The 16,845-nt window shown below is 41.4% G+C and overlaps 1 protein-coding gene across 2 annotated transcripts in view; it reads left to right on the top strand.

The window, feature by feature from the left end:
- The window catches only part of PDE10A (phosphodiesterase 10A), a 267,312-nt gene that overhangs the window by 178,322 nt on the left and 72,145 nt on the right, over window positions 1-16,845 (top strand). For both annotated transcript variants that reach the window (XM_070377011.1, XM_070377012.1), the window contains exons 4-6: window positions 4,771-4,891; window positions 5,382-5,431; window positions 15,840-15,980. In XM_070377011.1, coding sequence (XP_070233112.1) covers window positions 4,771-4,891; window positions 5,382-5,431; window positions 15,840-15,980 — 312 coding nt within the window. The remainder of the gene's footprint in view (window positions 1-4,770; window positions 4,892-5,381; window positions 5,432-15,839; window positions 15,981-16,845) is intronic.

Genomic DNA, 16,845 nt, shown 5'->3' with positions numbered 1-16,845 from the left:
AATAGGGAAACAGTGGAAACAGTGTCAGACCTTATTTTTGGGGGCTCCAAAACCACTGCAGATGGTGATTGCAGCCACGAAATTAAAAGACTCTTGCTCCTTGGAAGGAAAGTTATGACCAACCTAGGCAGCATATTAAAAAGCAGAGACATTGCTTTGCCAACAAAGGTCTGTCTAGTCAAGGCTATGGTTTTCCCAGTGGTCATGTATGGATGTGAGAGTTGGACTATAAAGAAAGCTGAGCACCGAAGAATTGATGCTTTTGAACTGTGGTGTTGGAGAAGAATCTTGAGAGTCCCTTGGACTGCAAGGAGATCCAACCAGTCCATCCTAAAGGAGATCAGTCCTGGGTGTTCATTGGAAGGACTGATGCTGAAGCTGAAACTCCAATATTTGGCCACCTGATGCAAAGAGCTGACTCATCAAGGAAAAGACCTTGATGCTGGGAAAGACTGAAGGCAAGAGGAGAAGGGGACAACAGGATGAGATGGTTGGATGGCATCATCGAGTCAATGCACATGAGTCTGGGTGGACTCCGGGAGTTGGTGATGGACAGGGAGGCCTGGTGTGCTGCGGTTCATGGGTTCGCAAAGAGTCGGACACGACTCAGCGACTGAACTGAACTGAACTGATTCAGTCAGTACTATTATTGTTGCTCAGTCATGTTCAACTTTTGCGACCCCATGGACTGCAGCACGCCAGTCTTCCCTGTCCATCACCAACTCCTGGAGCTTGCTCAAACTCATGTCCATCGAGTCGGTGATGCCATCCAACTATCTCATCCTCTGTTGCCCCCTTCTCCCCCTGCCTTCAATCTTTCCCTGCATCAGGTCTTTTCCAATGACTTGGCTCTTCGCATCAGGTGGCTAAAGTATTGTAGCTTCAGCATCAGTCCTTCAGTGAATGTTCAGGGTTGATTTCGTTTAGGACTGATGGGTCTGATCTCCTTGCAGTCCAGGACACTCTCAAGAATCTTCTCCAGAATCCTTGTGTCATGTAAAATTTTATTTCTCTCTGGGTGACAGAGTGGCTATTCCCTGGTCCCCAAGTTGTGTTCCAGATGCCCTCAGGCACCACAGCAAACTCACAGGGATGATTCAGGACATGGTGCAGTTTCACGGGAAGCAACACCATCTGTCAGAGCTTGATGGAGTTCACAATTTCAGTGCCTGGCTGACATAGTTCCCCGTTTTAATGTTAGATCACCACAGTCCTGTCAATGGAGTCATATCTCTGCAAATCCTTTGTGTGTGTGTGTGGTTTCTCTAATGAAAAGCAAGTACTGCTTGAAAACCAACGTGGAACAGACAATGAGGGTGACTGTGTCCAGTTTGATTCTAAGGTTTCCACTGCCCAGTTCATTGTAGCTTCGAGTTCTGACTCCTCTTGATTGAGAAATGTCTGTGATACTCAGTGCATGCTTTATATGGGTTCTTTTAATAAAGGCAGTGGTGAAAGGACTTGGCGGAGTTGAAATGCTGTGCAAATACAAGTTCTTAACAACTTCACTAATATACTGTTGTAGTTTCCTATTAGTCAAGACATAGAACTGAAAGTTTATTCAACTGAATTGAATTGATCCCTGGGTAAACTTTCTTCATCATGTTTCTGTAAGAGAAGTGCCTTAGCTGACTTTCATCCCCACTTGCTTCCTCTGCTTTTCCTCTAGTAATAGTACTAATGACTAGCAAAATGGCCATAAGCCTGAGGCCAAATAATTGTTATTATTATTCATATTTATATATATTTTAACATTTTTAGTATATTGTGACTTGAATGATCCACTAACTGTTAAGGTGTGTGTATTAGTCGTTCAGTCATGTCCAAGTCTTTGCGACCCCATGGACTGTAGCCCACCAGGCTCCTCTGGCCATGGGATTCTCCAGGCAAGAATACTGGAGTGGGTTGCCATTCCCTTCTCCAAGGGATCTTCCCAAACCAGGGATTGAACCCAGGTCTCCTGCATTGCAGGCAGATTCTTTACCATCTGAACCTTTGATATTTGAGAGGTAATATTATGTTAGCATAAATTAGTAATCGTAGTTAAATATTTTGCTTTTATGGTATTTATGCAATTATTGCTAATCAAAGGAAACAGGGTCTGCTAAAAGTAACCCATGTATTATTTTCAAGATTAGAATTTGAAGTTTAATATAAACAGCAACAAAATTTGAGGTCATAGATTGCCACAGAAGGTTACTGTTGAAAGATATCTTAAATACAGTCTATTTCAACGTTCTTATTACGCAAATGATAAAAATGAAAGCTCGGAGACTTGAAAGGAAACCTCATAATAAAGTGTCCATAACCCCAAGTATCTCCTTGTTCTCGCTTGTGTGTGACGACCCATTTCCTGTCCCAAAGAGATGGAGAGCAGCTGGCCACTGATCTCAGCACTGCATTCCGGTCACGTTGAAGGGCCTGTTCTCAGAATTACATCGTCAGGGAAAAGTCAGTCTGCTATCATTTTTACAGGGACTCCTCTACTGAGTCACTAAAAACCCTCCTTGAGGCAGGAGGTCGCCCTGTCTCTTTCAGTTGCAGGGACACTGTGGTCAGGTGCTTGGTGCGGGTTGAAGCCCTCTGCTGGCCGGCTCATTCTGATCTCAGCTTCAGTTCTGTCCACTATGCTAACAGCACCCGCCTTGTCTCTGGTTAGTATGTGTGGCCTCCTGTCCCCTGTGAGGCCAGGATCCCATATACTCAGTGAATCAGTAAAACCCTATGAACCGCAGTGGTTCCCAGAGTCACCCGTGGCCCACAGCCCCGAGCTCTGCACACAGGCCGCGGCCTGGGAATGCACTTGTCATGGCCTTGAGGAAGGGAGCGTCCATCGGATATAGCTAAGGGGCGGGTCACTGGGTCTGACAGGAAGAATCCCCGCTAGCCTTCCAGTCTCACCGAGATTAGAATATATACAGGGGAGGTTCTGATTTTCAGCTGCATTAAATATCATCCATCGAGGGGGAGGAGGTGGTGCCGATTCCAGCTGTCCCGAGTGCAAGCCCACTGAGCCCGGTGCTTCTGTTTACTGCACCCCTCCTCCATCTGCCTTATCCAGGGTTATCTGTATTCTACCCGACCCTAGCCCCCGTGAGGTCCATCTTCATTTGTTTCCCAGGTTTCTACGTGTGAATGAAGTTGCTGAGTCGTGTCCAACTCTTTGCAACCCCATGGGCTGTAGCCTACCATGCTCCTCCGTCCATGGGATTCCCCAGGCAAGAATACTGGAGTAGGGTGCCATTTTCTTCTCCAGGGGGTCTTCGTGACCCAGGGATTGAACCCGGCTCTCCTGCATTGCAGGCAGACGCTTTACCCTCTGAGCCACCAAGGAAGCCCAGGTTTGTATGGGTTAGCTGAATCTCATCTGTCTCATCTCTTGACAGTTTATCCTTGAACTTCATTTTCTGGGGTCTGCCTGGACTTAAGTCTGTTAATGGGTCAGTAGCAGAGAGAGGTGGTGGGCGACCAGCATCCTTCTACAAGGCAGCCAGCGGCGCTAGGCAGCCCCACCCTTCACGGTTCTAGGCTTCACCGGAGCCTGTCCGTGTCTCTCGTGTCCCTGGATCCTTCCGTCCCTGACCATCCCGTTTAAAAAGCCGTCCTTTCCTCCAAAGCTGATTACCGTCAGCCTTCCCGGATCTCCTGTCTGCGTCGTGCCCATCACCTTCCATCACACTGTATAGCTTGCTTACTTATTCTCTTCCGGCTAGAGTGTAAGTTCCTTGAGGACTGGAATTCTATCTTGTCCAGGCTCTAGCGTTTCTCGTGTTGGGAAGAGCGCCTGTGTAGGTAGTGGATCGCCGGCTCTGGCAGTGCGTGTTTGTGGAGCGACTGACTGATCTCCTCATCCGTTCTTTTGTGTATTCATCCTGCAGAGGGATGGGTGCAGGGCTCAGCAGTAACAACCAGCGGTAGGGCTTTCGGAGTGAAAGATGGCCGAGTGGCCTAGTGAGTGCGTGAAAGAGAGAGACGGCCTGATATGGTTTCCGCAGCAGACAATCACCATGTTTTGCAGAGCTCAGAGACCACCCTGGGAGAAGCCTTTAGGCTAAGTGCACTGGGGAGCCCCAGGAGTCTGTTGAGCCTCAGAGTGTGACAATTTTATTTTAAAGTTCACCATGTCCGTGGTTTGGAGAGGAGGCTTGGGAAGGATGCTCGGTGGCACGAAGCTCACCAGAAGATGGGTTTTCAGTCCTTTGAAGAAGACACTCCACCGTCTTCCCAGACCTTTGTCCACCGGCTCCTGCCCTGGCGCCCCAGTGCGGCCAGCACCACGGGCCTGCTGTGGAGCTGCTGCTCTCGCAGGGGTGGCTCCTGAGAGAGCCTCCCCTTCCTGTTCTCGTGGCAGAGTTGAGATCAGACTTGGGTCCAGGGGTCACTCCATGGGCCCCAGTGAGTGGAGAGTAATAAACAAGCACCATTTCACCCAGCGCAGGGCATCTTAGGACGTTTCAGTCAGTTAACACATTTCCAAACTGTCTTTACTGATCCAGCTTGCCTGACCACGTTGTATTTAAAACTTCAGAAACTTGTAACGTTCTATATTTTAAAATAAATATTCATTCATGGAGTCTACAGATATCCTAAGTTGTAGCAGTTTTAACTTTCAATCTATTTTTATGGTATGTTATAATTAAGTCATGCTCTATAAAAACATCATGAACAGCTAATATATAATATAAAGCCATGTGTATTAATTGCATATGTGACAAACTAAGGAATTTTTATTTTTTATATTTAATTATGCCTTTCTTTTTTTATTCAAAGTATCAAGATACAAATATGCAAGGAGTTGTGTATGAACTAAATAGCTATATAGAACAACGGTTGGATACAGGAGGAGACAACCAGCTACTCCTCTATGAACTGAGCAGCATCATCAAAATCGGTAAGGAATGTTTTATGTTCCTCCTAGTAGAAAGATTATACCAAAGTAAATTAAATTATGCTCTCTTCAGTGATGTCATGCAGGCATATACATCATTCTTTCTGGTTGATGCTTATATTATATTGGTTATTCAGTATTATGTCATTTGTCTATTTTTAAATGCTTTAAAATTAAATGTCTCAAATTTTAAAAAATATTTTCTAATAATTCTAATATTTAAACTTTGACCAATATATTATTACATAGTACATTGCTGTGTACCTTTGAGAATGTCACATCTTAAAAACAGAAATAGCTAATGAAAAGAAATGAAAATACTCTAAGTATGTAATTCAGTAAAGCCATAAATTATTTAGTTCAGTTTACTGTATGAGAATTATGCTAACAAATGCATTCGAAAGACTCATATTTGAAGTCTCACCTTAGAGAATTCATGCATGTTGTATCCTCCCATTGAGATTAGTTTCTTCCTTTTTTATTACTTTGGCAGCCACAAAAGCTGACGGATTTGCACTGTATTTCCTTGGAGAGTGCAATAACGTAAGTATGTAAATTTAGACTTAGGTGTTCTAGATGAGAGGGTGTTACAAGCTTTAACTTGTGTTGCAGACGGCAAATGCGTCGTCATTAATAAATGCATCGTCATTAAGTGCTTCCACCAGCGTTTCCTGTTTTGTTTGTGTGCGTGGTGGTTACCCGTTGAGTTTACCAACATGGTGACGTTTAGTCGTGAAAATCTTAACTTTTTTTTTTATTGTTTTGGTTTGGTTTGTGGTGTGCTATTTCATGAATGGCGTTTCTAGACTCACTGTTCTGTGCAGGAGTTATTTCATCACTGTGGGCTGGGGTGTCGGGGGCAGTCTGTGCCCTTTTTCTACACGCAATCTGCAGCAGAAGCAAATGAGAGCAGAAGTTTTATGTGATGTTTGTAGACTTTGTAAAGCTAACTCTGAAAAGTGCCGGACGGAGCTGCTGCGTATAGATTCCTGAGCTGTGGGGTGGTGCCTCGGGCTGCTCTGTGGTTGGAGCTGCTTAGGGGTGCCCGGTCCACCCGTCAGCAGAACAGGCTGGACCCTGTGTTTCTGGACTGACTCACTTACAGCACCGTCTGCCGTCAAGTGCAGCTCGCTTAGGCACTTTCAAAACTATTTCAGGACTTTCAGTTATTGGCATCTGATTTTTTGTTATGGTATTAACACATATGTAACATTTTAGAAAAATACTCTGAACCAGCAACACTTATCTTCATAGGTTAAGCGAATAAAACTCAGTTATAGCATTATTTTGCAAACTTTTACTCTGTATTTCTTGTGTGTTAGGCATTGTTATTTGAGATTTGGTATGTATTTTTGCAGTGTGATACTTGTTTTGTGAGTAAGCAAAATGTATGCTATTTATATTATATAAAATGTTAATAGGAATAGAGACACAGTATTCTGATATTTTTAGCAGTATTCATGAATAGTAGAGTAGTCCAAACCATGAAAGTCATTGCACAAAAAGTCCTTATTGGCTGGGTGCCCCTACTCATAACTGACCTCTTCACTTGCACAACCGTTGCTCCCCTTATGTTGTGATGATCCGTGTTACAAGATTAAAAGCTCTTTAGGATAAGGACCGCTTCTTATTCATTTATGTATTCACCTGTATTCTCTCTTGTTTTCTTTCATATGAGCAGTCAGCAAGAGGGTTTATTAAGTAGAATTATTCAGATATTACTCCTACTTGTGAATGCTTTCTATTTTACATACTGGTAGTATTTTAAAATGAGGAAGCTACTGAAATAACGAATAGATTTCTGTCCTAGTCATTCTAAAATTTTTTTTTCTAAAATTTGAAATTTTAGAACATTTTAAAAATCAAGACTTCCTTTTAAAAAAGTTAGTATATAATTTACAGTATATTTTTAACATTTTTTAAATTGAAGGATAATTGCTTTACAGAATTTTGAGATTTTCTGTCTAAATCATCAACAAGAATCAGCCATAGGCACACCCATGTCCCTCTGTCCCGGACCTCCCTCCCATCTGCCTCCCCTCCTCATCCTTCATCGGCTGCAGAGCCCCTGTTGGAGTCCCTGAGTCATACAGAAAATTCCCAATGGCTGTCTGTTTAACAAACGGTGTTGTAAGTTTCTGTTTCTCTCTCCATACCGCTCCCTTCTGCCCTCCTCCCACCTTGCCCAGAGGTCTGTTCTCTGTGTCTATTTCTCCACTGCTGCCCTGAAGATAGACCCATCAGTGCCGTCTCTCCAGATTCCACACATGTGTGTCAGTATACAATATTTTTCTTTCTCTTTCTGACTTACTTCACTCTGTATAATGGGCTATAGTTTCATCCAGCTCATTAGAACAGATTCACATGTGTTCCTCTTTACGGCTGAGTAATATTCCGTTGTGTATATGTACCCCAGTTTCTTTATCCATCCGTCAATGGACATCTAGGTTGTAAATGTAAATGTAGCTGTAGTTGTAAATGCAGATGTAGAAAATAATTTACAATAATTTTCATGGTTTCTGGTATGCATATTATCGTGTAACTACAGTAGTCCATGTCTTATCACTCTTTCCCTGATGTCTCCACACAAGCCTCAGGGATGGTCCACAGCAGCTGTGTTTGTATTGTGACCCTTGACCTTCAGTCACAGATGTTTATGACCCAAACTGAGACCAGTAGATTCCCTGCTGATACCTGGGTTGTGGACTCAGCGTTTTGGCTGTTCTACCTGGAAAGAAATGATATGAACCCTAGGCCGAGGCGAGGCTGCCCCGTGGTCTGGCCCTCCTCTGCTCTGTGTGGAGGAGAATGGGAAGGTGGGGAGAGCTTGTCTGCGGAGGTGGAAAGGGCAGACGACTGGGAGACTGGTCTGCTGTGCAGGAGCCTCTAACAGGGCCTGGCTCGGAGCTGGGGTTTAGGTTCCCAGACCGCCTGCTCTTAACCACTTGGCTATACTTCTGTACTCTGTTGTTGCAGACTTCTGCCTGATTATGATTTAGAAAAAGCTTTTGCAGCTCGAATATCCCAAATGTAATTCTGTTTTGGTTTAGTTGCTAAGCTGTGTCCGACTCTTTGCAACCCCGTGGACTGCAGCCCCCCAGGCTCCTCCGTCCATGGGATTCTCCAGGCAAAAGTGCTGGAGTGGGCTGCCCTTTCTTTCTCCAGAGGATCTTCCCGACCCAGGGATGGAACCTGGGTCTCCTGTGCTGGAAGTGATCTGCACTGCTGACTGAGCCCCAAGGAAGCCCCTAAAATATGATCTGCATGTATCTAATCCTTTCACTTTTACTTATTCACTTTGTAACTTAACTGAGGGATTGGTGATGTCTTCTCAGGCTTCGGCTGGTGCCTCCTTCTAACCCCTGAGGTCAGTTGACTGACTCTCCGTGGTTCTCTCCAGGCTGATGGAGTCTTTCCCCCTTTCTTCCCCACATCTCAGGGACAAGTGTATCCTGTTAGCGCAGCCCTAGGAGCAGCAGGGTACAGAGCGAAACGGTAGCCTTTCCTGACCTTCCTAAGTCAGCTTCTGCTCTGCTATGCTTTCTTAATGTCAGATCCTTCTCCTTCGAGGCACTGAGCTGAACCTGTAATTTCGTGTTTATCTGTGCCTCGTTTGATTATTTGCGTATCCAGTTTTCTCTCCAGCATATAAGCCTCACAAAGAGGCCTTTCTCCCTGGGAGGATAATTTTAGGGGATAATGACTGGGTTCTACTCCTGTAAGTCATATTATTCCTTTGGCCCCTTTCAGTCGATATTCTTGAGGTTGTTCCTTCCCCGTTCTGTTTCTCGAGATCAGATATGTACTTGTTTTTGCCATTCACTGAAGGTACCACCAATTGAAATCTATTCTGATTAACTCGTATAGTTGAGATTTTCTTCCCGACCACTGAGTGGTATGGATTCAAGCCTCACGTCCACACGATGCACAGTTATCACTTCTCAGATGAGATTTTTATTTTCTCTGCAGCAATAAATTCAAGGTACTCTGGTTTCCTTGTCATCCCCTTGCAGCTGTGGTGTCTTCACCCTTCAGACTGAGATGAGCCCATAGCCCTGGGCTGGTCCTGACCTGCCTGGGGGTCTCCTATTAGACTTCCCAGTAGAGAGGTCTCAAGCTTTACCTCTGATCTCCTGTTAGCCACGCGACTCTGCTGAGGTCAATACAGTTGACCCTCGAACAAATCCATGGGTCACTTGACTGCCGGCCCTCAGAATCCCCGAGTCCACTTCTGCACATTCAATCCCTCGTGGATGTACGTGCTGCTGTGGCCCCTGTTGAAAGAGATCCGCGTGTAAGTGGATCCGCACAGATCAAACCCATGTGCTTCAAGGGTCAACTCTGTATCTAGGCTTTAGCTGATGCTGTCAAGGAAAAAAAAAAAAAACTGGAATTTGCTCACCTCCCAGAGTCCCTTTGTTTACTTCCTTTTAGATTTCTTTGGATCCTTCCAATCTTCTCAGCCCAGCAATGCCTTATAAAATACTTGTGAAATATTCTTTATCCAGCCTTTAAATAATTTTACAATTGTTTTTTTCAGGAGTGTCAAATTATCTAATCTGCCATATTGCTTGCAACAGATGTTGACATACTTCTAAAATGTAAGCTAACTGTATGAAATAAAGTAAAGCATTATTTTTGCATAGATGAGGAGATACATGTATATTTTCTTATATTTCTTCCTTTGTACATGAAAGACAACATATTATAGATATTTATCAATATTTTTAAAATTTGTCTCTGGATTTTGAATCATAGTTAGAAAGTATTTCTTCGTGACTCACTTTCAAAACAAAATGTATATACTTTAGTGACAAAATTATAATAATGCAACCCGAATAGACTACAATAAAAACTTTAGTCTTGATATCAATAAATATTAATACAAGGATTAAGACAGACATGGCATGGACTAAATCATTCTTACAAAAGTATTAATTTCTTTTTTCACCAATGAGAATCAGTAGAAATAATTTAATTTCTGAAATTGCTACATTGAAAAATATAGCTTAAATAATATTTAAATACATCAAAAGTTATACAGGTAGAATTTAAAACCAACATTCATATTACCAGAGAGAAAAAAAATTAAAACACAGAAAATTTAGGAGACGGTAGAAGACAACTTCAATGGTATTAAAGCGCTAAAAACGATACATTAAATGTGATTATTGAACTCATCTTGAAGCTAATTTAAAAGACAATAAAACAATAGAGTGGAAAATAGCAAATTATGAAAGCATACTTAGAAATGTGAGAATGTAGGTGAAATGGACAGTTTTTGAGGAAAATAGAAATTGTTCCATTTGATGATAGAAAACTATGTATCCAAATGATGATAGAAAACCAACAGACCAGTAAGCGGAAGAAATTGAAGGCAGTGTTGAAATGATGTGTGTTTGTTTGTTTTTTAAGCCGATAGGACATTGGCAGTGGTTTTGAGCACCAGCGTTGTTCAGGCTGTCGCTCGCTCTGGGACATGGCGGGTGACGAACCAGAGCTGGTTCCTTACTCTGAGCTCGCACTCAACTGGGGTCAGCCCTTCAGAAGAGGGAATGCCTGGCTGGCCACACTGTTCCAGAGCTTGGGAAGAGAAGGAAAGCTCCCCAGTTAGTTGTTCAGTTTTCCAGAGTAAAGATTCTGGAGTTGGATTGTGTGAGTTCCAATTCACTACTTTGGGATTTTTACAAGAGTCTCAAACTTTTGAATCTTAGTTTGACCTCCATTGGTTAAGCGTTATGTCTATGCATGTCATTTAATAAGCCATTTTAGACGCCAGCCATGTACCAAAATCTGTGTTGAATTTACTGAGCCTACAAATAAATAAAAACCATTCCTGTCCTCAAAGAACGTACAGTCAGTAGGAGAAATGAAGAAATCCACCATTAATTATACTGCATGATGACACGTGAGCAGAGAGGAGCCGAGGTGCTCTCGGGACCCTACCTTTGATTGGCTGGTGGGGTCTGGGCTTGGTAACACTGAAATGAGCTTGGATGCTGAGCTCTATTTGAATAGAGCGTAGGAGACTTCTCCCTTAGTAGACAAGAAGGGAAAAGGAAGGAGAAAGCAGTCTGTGAGAAATCTAGCAAAGGAAGCTTTTTGTGTTCTGAACCAATGCCAGTGTCCGGCACATAGCGTATACAGGGCGCTCTTGAAATAGTTGTTGGGCAAAACTGATTTTTTCACGATTGAGATTTTTTGCTTAATACCTAGTCACATACTTCAGTTACTATGTAGCATACTTTATAATGTTCTAATATAGTTTTTATATATATATTATCTATAAGAGTAGTTTGTGAAAGCTGAAAACTTTGTGATCTCTAATTATTCATCAGACTTTATAATTCATAAAGTAAGTTCATAGATAGCTCTTTATGTATTAGTTTAGAGTAGCCATGTGACTTTGTCAATGCACAGTGAACTTTAGTAAGAATTGTGCAAACAAAGTTAGGGATCTGGCTCACGTTCCAGGGAACTTGGGGCTAGTTGCTCCTGCCCTCTGCACGGAGTGAAATTCATTTACTCTCCAGTGCCATCTAGTGTCTCCAAGAAAAATAACTTAATGGTAAGCCTCAGTAATTTGTTTTCTTCTTAAAAAGTGTTTCCGAACTTTAACTGGTTGTGAGTTGAAACCGTAACATAAAAGAGAAGTTTCATGAATAAACTGAACTTTGAATTGTGTGTGGGAAGAAAGATGAGAGCAGATGTTTACCACATAAAGCAGACATCTCTGTGGTTGATGTCAATGAATCATTTTCCCAATTCATCAGAAACTCCTGTTATTTTTAACAAATAATGTGCAGTAGTCTAGTCTATGGTTCTTTTTCCACTGAACCTATTTCTAAAAATTTGATTTTTTTAAAATAACTTGAACGCTTTTTTATTTCTTCCTTGAGTCAGCTTAGTCATTATGACTACTGTTACCAATCTCCTTTACTTTAAATGGTTTAACTTTAGAAATATTTTTGGAAATGTACTGTTACCACAAAAATATTGGATAGGTCATCATGAGTTTGTTTGAAATAATGAAAAAACTAACTTACGCCCTGCCACTGCCTGGCATCTGGACTGATTTCCAGCCCTGTGGCCAGTCTCTTTGCTGGTGTTGGGAGGTGAAGGGCCTTATCCAGGCCACCTGCAGCGCTCTCAGCTGCAGTGACCAGCAGCTCGGGGGTCAGGTGCACGCCCCGATGCATGAAGCTCTTCTTGAAAAGGTAGGGTCGGCTGAGATGTCAAACTTTGAACCTTTTCTTTGTTTTCGGTTTTCATGTAGTTTTTCATCTCTAGCCTCTAAAAAATTTGTGCTAATAAAAGTTTTCATAGATTTATACAACATTAGAGCAGAAATTAATTTTAGAGACTCATCTCAACACTGGATGTTATAGATTATAAATGTATGTATAATCACCTTAATATATTTAATATGTTATACAGTGATATTTGATGAAAGTTTTCATTCATCTTCCTGTGAAAATAAATAATGAGTATAATCTTTTTTCATCTTATTAATTTGAACATCCCAGTCAAATTCTTATGTCAAAATTCGTAAGAATTGACATGGGGGCATGGGAGGTACAAACCTTGGAGTATAAGATAGCCTTCTAAGGATGTGTTTTATTACAATATGGAAAATACAACCAACATTTTATAATAACTTTGAATTGAAAGTAAATCTTAAGTATTGTATTAAAGTTCTTTAAAAATACTTCTTTAAAAAACTCCTAATGATTGATTTTGAAAAATAAAGTCTTTGCTTCATTTTTCCATTTCTTTATGAAAACTTTTCTCCACCCATCAGTCATTAATGCGTTAGTGCAGGACCTTCATCAATGCAAAATGCAAAATGTGTCTTATAAATTATGATTATTTTGAAACATGAAGAACCAAAGCAAGACTTGGCTTACCAGGTCACAGAATGTACTATAAATTATAGTAATTAAAACAGTGTGGTGAAAAATAAACCAAGTGATACAGAATTGAGAGTTCAGAGACAGACCCAGGTGTGCTTGAGGATTTATGTGATGAGTTCAGCCAGTGGGAAAAGGAAGGCTATTCAATCCGTAACTATCTTTTTGAAAATTATTTCTGTGGAGTGAGTTAAGGTAGATTTAACAAACTTTTCTCTATTCCCGAATACCTGCAATATTCAGTCTCTAACTTGGAGGTTTGTTATTGACATAGTCTGTTTGCAGTAATAACTGCCCACTAGCCGGATCAACCTCAGAGATCACGTGCAACATGCTGTTACCGAACACACACTCCAAATGAATCCGAGGATGATGATTTAATCAGGAACGATGCCAGGAAGGGAGCTGCTGCACAGGGGAACCATGTGGAGTTAAAAAAAAATGCCACCCAAAAAGAGGAGGAAGCTTCTAGTACAGAGGACAGACACTGAAGCTGTGAGAACATCAAAACAGGTGTCTGACTGGCTCAGCCCTCACGTTGCCTTCACGTGACCAGCACCTTCAGCCTTCACAGGACAACTTACTTTTTTGTTAGCACTTGCTCTCAATTCTCATTTGTAGGCCTTTCTATTTGATAAATGTGAACAAAAATCATAATCAAATTAGTAAAACAAGTACAAAGTCCCCATTGTAAAGAATAATTTTTTTTGATAATTATTTTGCACGAGAAGCTTACCACATTCAGTCAGGTTATTGAAGGATTTCTAAATCATTTATTTTCAGCAAGTCTAGTATGCAGCGTAGCTTGCCACGTACCCACAGTGCATTATTTGCTTGTCTGTTTCTTGTACATCATCTAGAAAGTCTGCATAGAGGCAGTCAATGTTTATATTAAATAAATGATCCAGGACCATATAAGCTATTTCGTCGTTACTGAATTATGAAGCAAAATGTAACTTGAAGATATTAGTAAATTCAGCCTTAATGGTCTTACAGAAAAGTCAGCCTAAAGAAGTGTCTGTGGTATATCTTCAAACAACAAACACAGGCAGTCAACAAGTGTTAAAAAATATCCAGAGCTTCTGCTGGGAGCTTGCTTCAGCGTTTGTTTTCTGGTGGTGTTGCGGGAAGTTCTTTTAAAGTTATCCAAACGACTCGGGTCAATTTAAGTTCATTTCCTGCAGTTCTGACTTTGAGAAGAGAAATGTTACTCAGCATCCTTGGTAATTAACTTTCTCATAATTTGAAAAAATCATTGTCAATTCTGACTCTTATTCAGCCTACATATACTGTATTTTTTATATTTTTATTGTAGTCATCTCTCTTCCTGTTCTTGGATCATTTTGCTACTCTCCTGTCAATCATAAGAAATGGTAACACACTGAATGATGTTTTGCAAGATAGATACTAAATCTAATGAAATTCTAAACTTGTTTATGTCACATGTGTGTTGGTGCATAATAGAGTACAGTAACTATTGTAAAAACACTGATTTCTAGCCACTTTAAAAATGTGTATGGTCCAATTGTCAATTATCATCGCATATGTAGTTAAATTTAAAAACATCTTTTTAAAGCATGTAACTTGTATTTAAATATTTTAAGCTTAATACTTTTTAAAAGAAGCAATTTAAAACTGATTTTCACAGACATTGTACTTAATAGCAAATTACTGCTTAAACCTAGTCCTAGCTAATATAGATATACTAATGAATGAAACTATCTTGAATGTATAATCTTTAGATAATGGTGACTTAAAGCACACAGAATGAGCCGAGGCTCTGTTTTCCTCCTCTCTGTTCCCAGTGATTGAAGTCGCTCAGGTTTATAGTGCTCAATCCCTTGTAAGATTTTATTTGAAGAAAGAGTTCTTTGACAGTGTGTGTGTGTACGCGCGCGTGTGTGCTCGCACGTGGGCTTAGTCGTGTTTGACTCTTTGTGACACTATGGACTTAGCCCGCCAGGCTCCTCTGTCTGTGGGATTTCCCAGGTAAGGATACTGGAGTGGGTTGCCATTTTCTCCTCCAGGGGATCTTTCCTACCCAGGGATTGAACCCTCATTTTCTGCGTCTTCGACATTCCAAAGTTGGAAAACCACATTATCTAAAAAGCAACACATCAGAGGATTGCCTAATACTTACTAGTTCAAAAGGCCCTCATCCTTAAGTTACAGCAGTTCCAGTTAAGATAAAAGTAAAGTGTTGGGAGAATTTACCAGAACTTTAGTATTTTTTAGATCGTGTAGATAATCACAGTGTGGTTCTGTCAAAATGTTGCTCCCCCTGCCCAGATGATTTCATTAACAATTCTTGTTTAGTAGAAATTTATTTTAAAATGTGGTTGGGTTTAGTCAAAATAATTGATCGTGTTTAAAAAAATAAATTTAAGATACTTTCTAATGCTCTCCATCTGCCACGTCTTCTGAGGGGGAGAGGTACACCCAGGTTTGTCCAGTCATTTATTTACTTAATTTTTGGTGTGTATGTGCAGAGAAAAGCAAAGATTTTACCAAGAGTATTCTAAATCTGTAATATTATGGGCAGGCCAGTTTCAGGAATGGAGTGGTTGATTATTTAAAAAAAAAAAAAAAGAAGTAGTAACATTCTGAGAAAGATTTTTAATGAACGTGAAAAAGTATAGTCATCTCACATTGACTTTGTAGTTACAGATCCATGTGCCACGTCTGTAGGAAGCGGGGCGTGTCGTGTCTGCTTCTTGATTGGTAGTTTCTAGAGCCCAAGGACAGCTTACATTTCTGTCTTCATGTTAGTATTTCCTGTGGATAAAAATTGGAGGCTGCTGTAAGAGTTTTCACACGTGGACATTCGTGCGAGTCCTGTGTCGAGCGTGTGTCTTGTGTTCGTGGGAATTCCACCTCAGATGCTTAGTGTGGTCATCGCAAAGCACCTCCCTTGTTTTGGGGCTCCTCTTTCCCTTGGCTCACAGATTTCTTGTCATCGTTAAGTAATGTCTAGGAGTCTTTGTGTCCCGTGCCAAAAAGCACAGGCCAGTTTCTAGAACGTGTTCTTTTCCTCTTCGCAGAGCCTTTGTGTGTTTATCCCGCCTGGAATCAAGGAAGGAAAACCCAAGCTCATCCCCGCTGGTCCCATCGCCCAGGGCACCACCACCTCTGCCTATGTGGCCAAGTCCAGGAAAACGTTGCTGGTGGAAGACATCCTCGGCGTGAGTGGCTTTTCACCCTTTGTGACATGCCGAGGTCCAGCCCGGCTGATCCAGGGTATTCGAAGGGGAGACGGCATCGGCAACTTAATTAAATATTCATCAAAGATATAAACAGTAATAGAATGAGGATAGCTCAGTAGGAAAATTCAGTGGAGAAAAGAGGCTGAGTAGCTTGGTTTACGTGGAAAATCAATATAACCTGTGACACCAGATTAGCTCTGACCACGGAGGCTGCAGGCGCCCTCTCAAATAGCGGAAGGTGCCCCACCTTAGACACCTTCTCGAGTGGGTCTTAGAAGCCCAGGCAAATAAATGGTCGCAGAGGACCTCCGCGCTCCAGATGGAGACTCAGCCGGAATGTGAAAAGAAAGAATGACATGGGGAGACCAAGCTTTGGTGAGCAAGGCCCGTAGCTTTATTTTCAACAGGGGCTTTTATACCCTAAGTTACACATAGAGGATAATAGGGGATGTGAAATCATGCAAATTCAGCAGTCTTTGATCCTTATCAAAAACCAGGGTTTCTTTCCTGCAAATTTATCATATACAAATGGTTTAGGTGATTTACATCATCTTCTGGCCAGAAGGCCTATTAACATTTTATGACTCTTGACAAAGGTTTGTCAACCATAAGACTTATTTTCTCTAAGAGTAATTATTTTAAGGTTTGGCGCCATCTTCCGAAGGTGTTAGATAAAGTTGCATTCCTATAGGACAGAGGTGTAATGGGTTTACAACAAAGGAAAGAATTTATTACCTTAAGGGTCTAAAGTTGCTAACACCAAGGCCACTACTTATTTTTTCTACATACCGACTATATTAATTAATACACATTCAAGGATGCAACACAGGGGATGTGGAAACTT

This window comes from Bos mutus, chromosome 9 (assembly GCF_027580195.1).
Source record: "Bos mutus isolate GX-2022 chromosome 9, NWIPB_WYAK_1.1, whole genome shotgun sequence".
Classification (NCBI taxonomy): domain Eukaryota; kingdom Metazoa; phylum Chordata; class Mammalia; order Artiodactyla; family Bovidae; genus Bos; species Bos mutus.
This window is presented reverse-complemented; position numbering and strand designations above follow the sequence as displayed.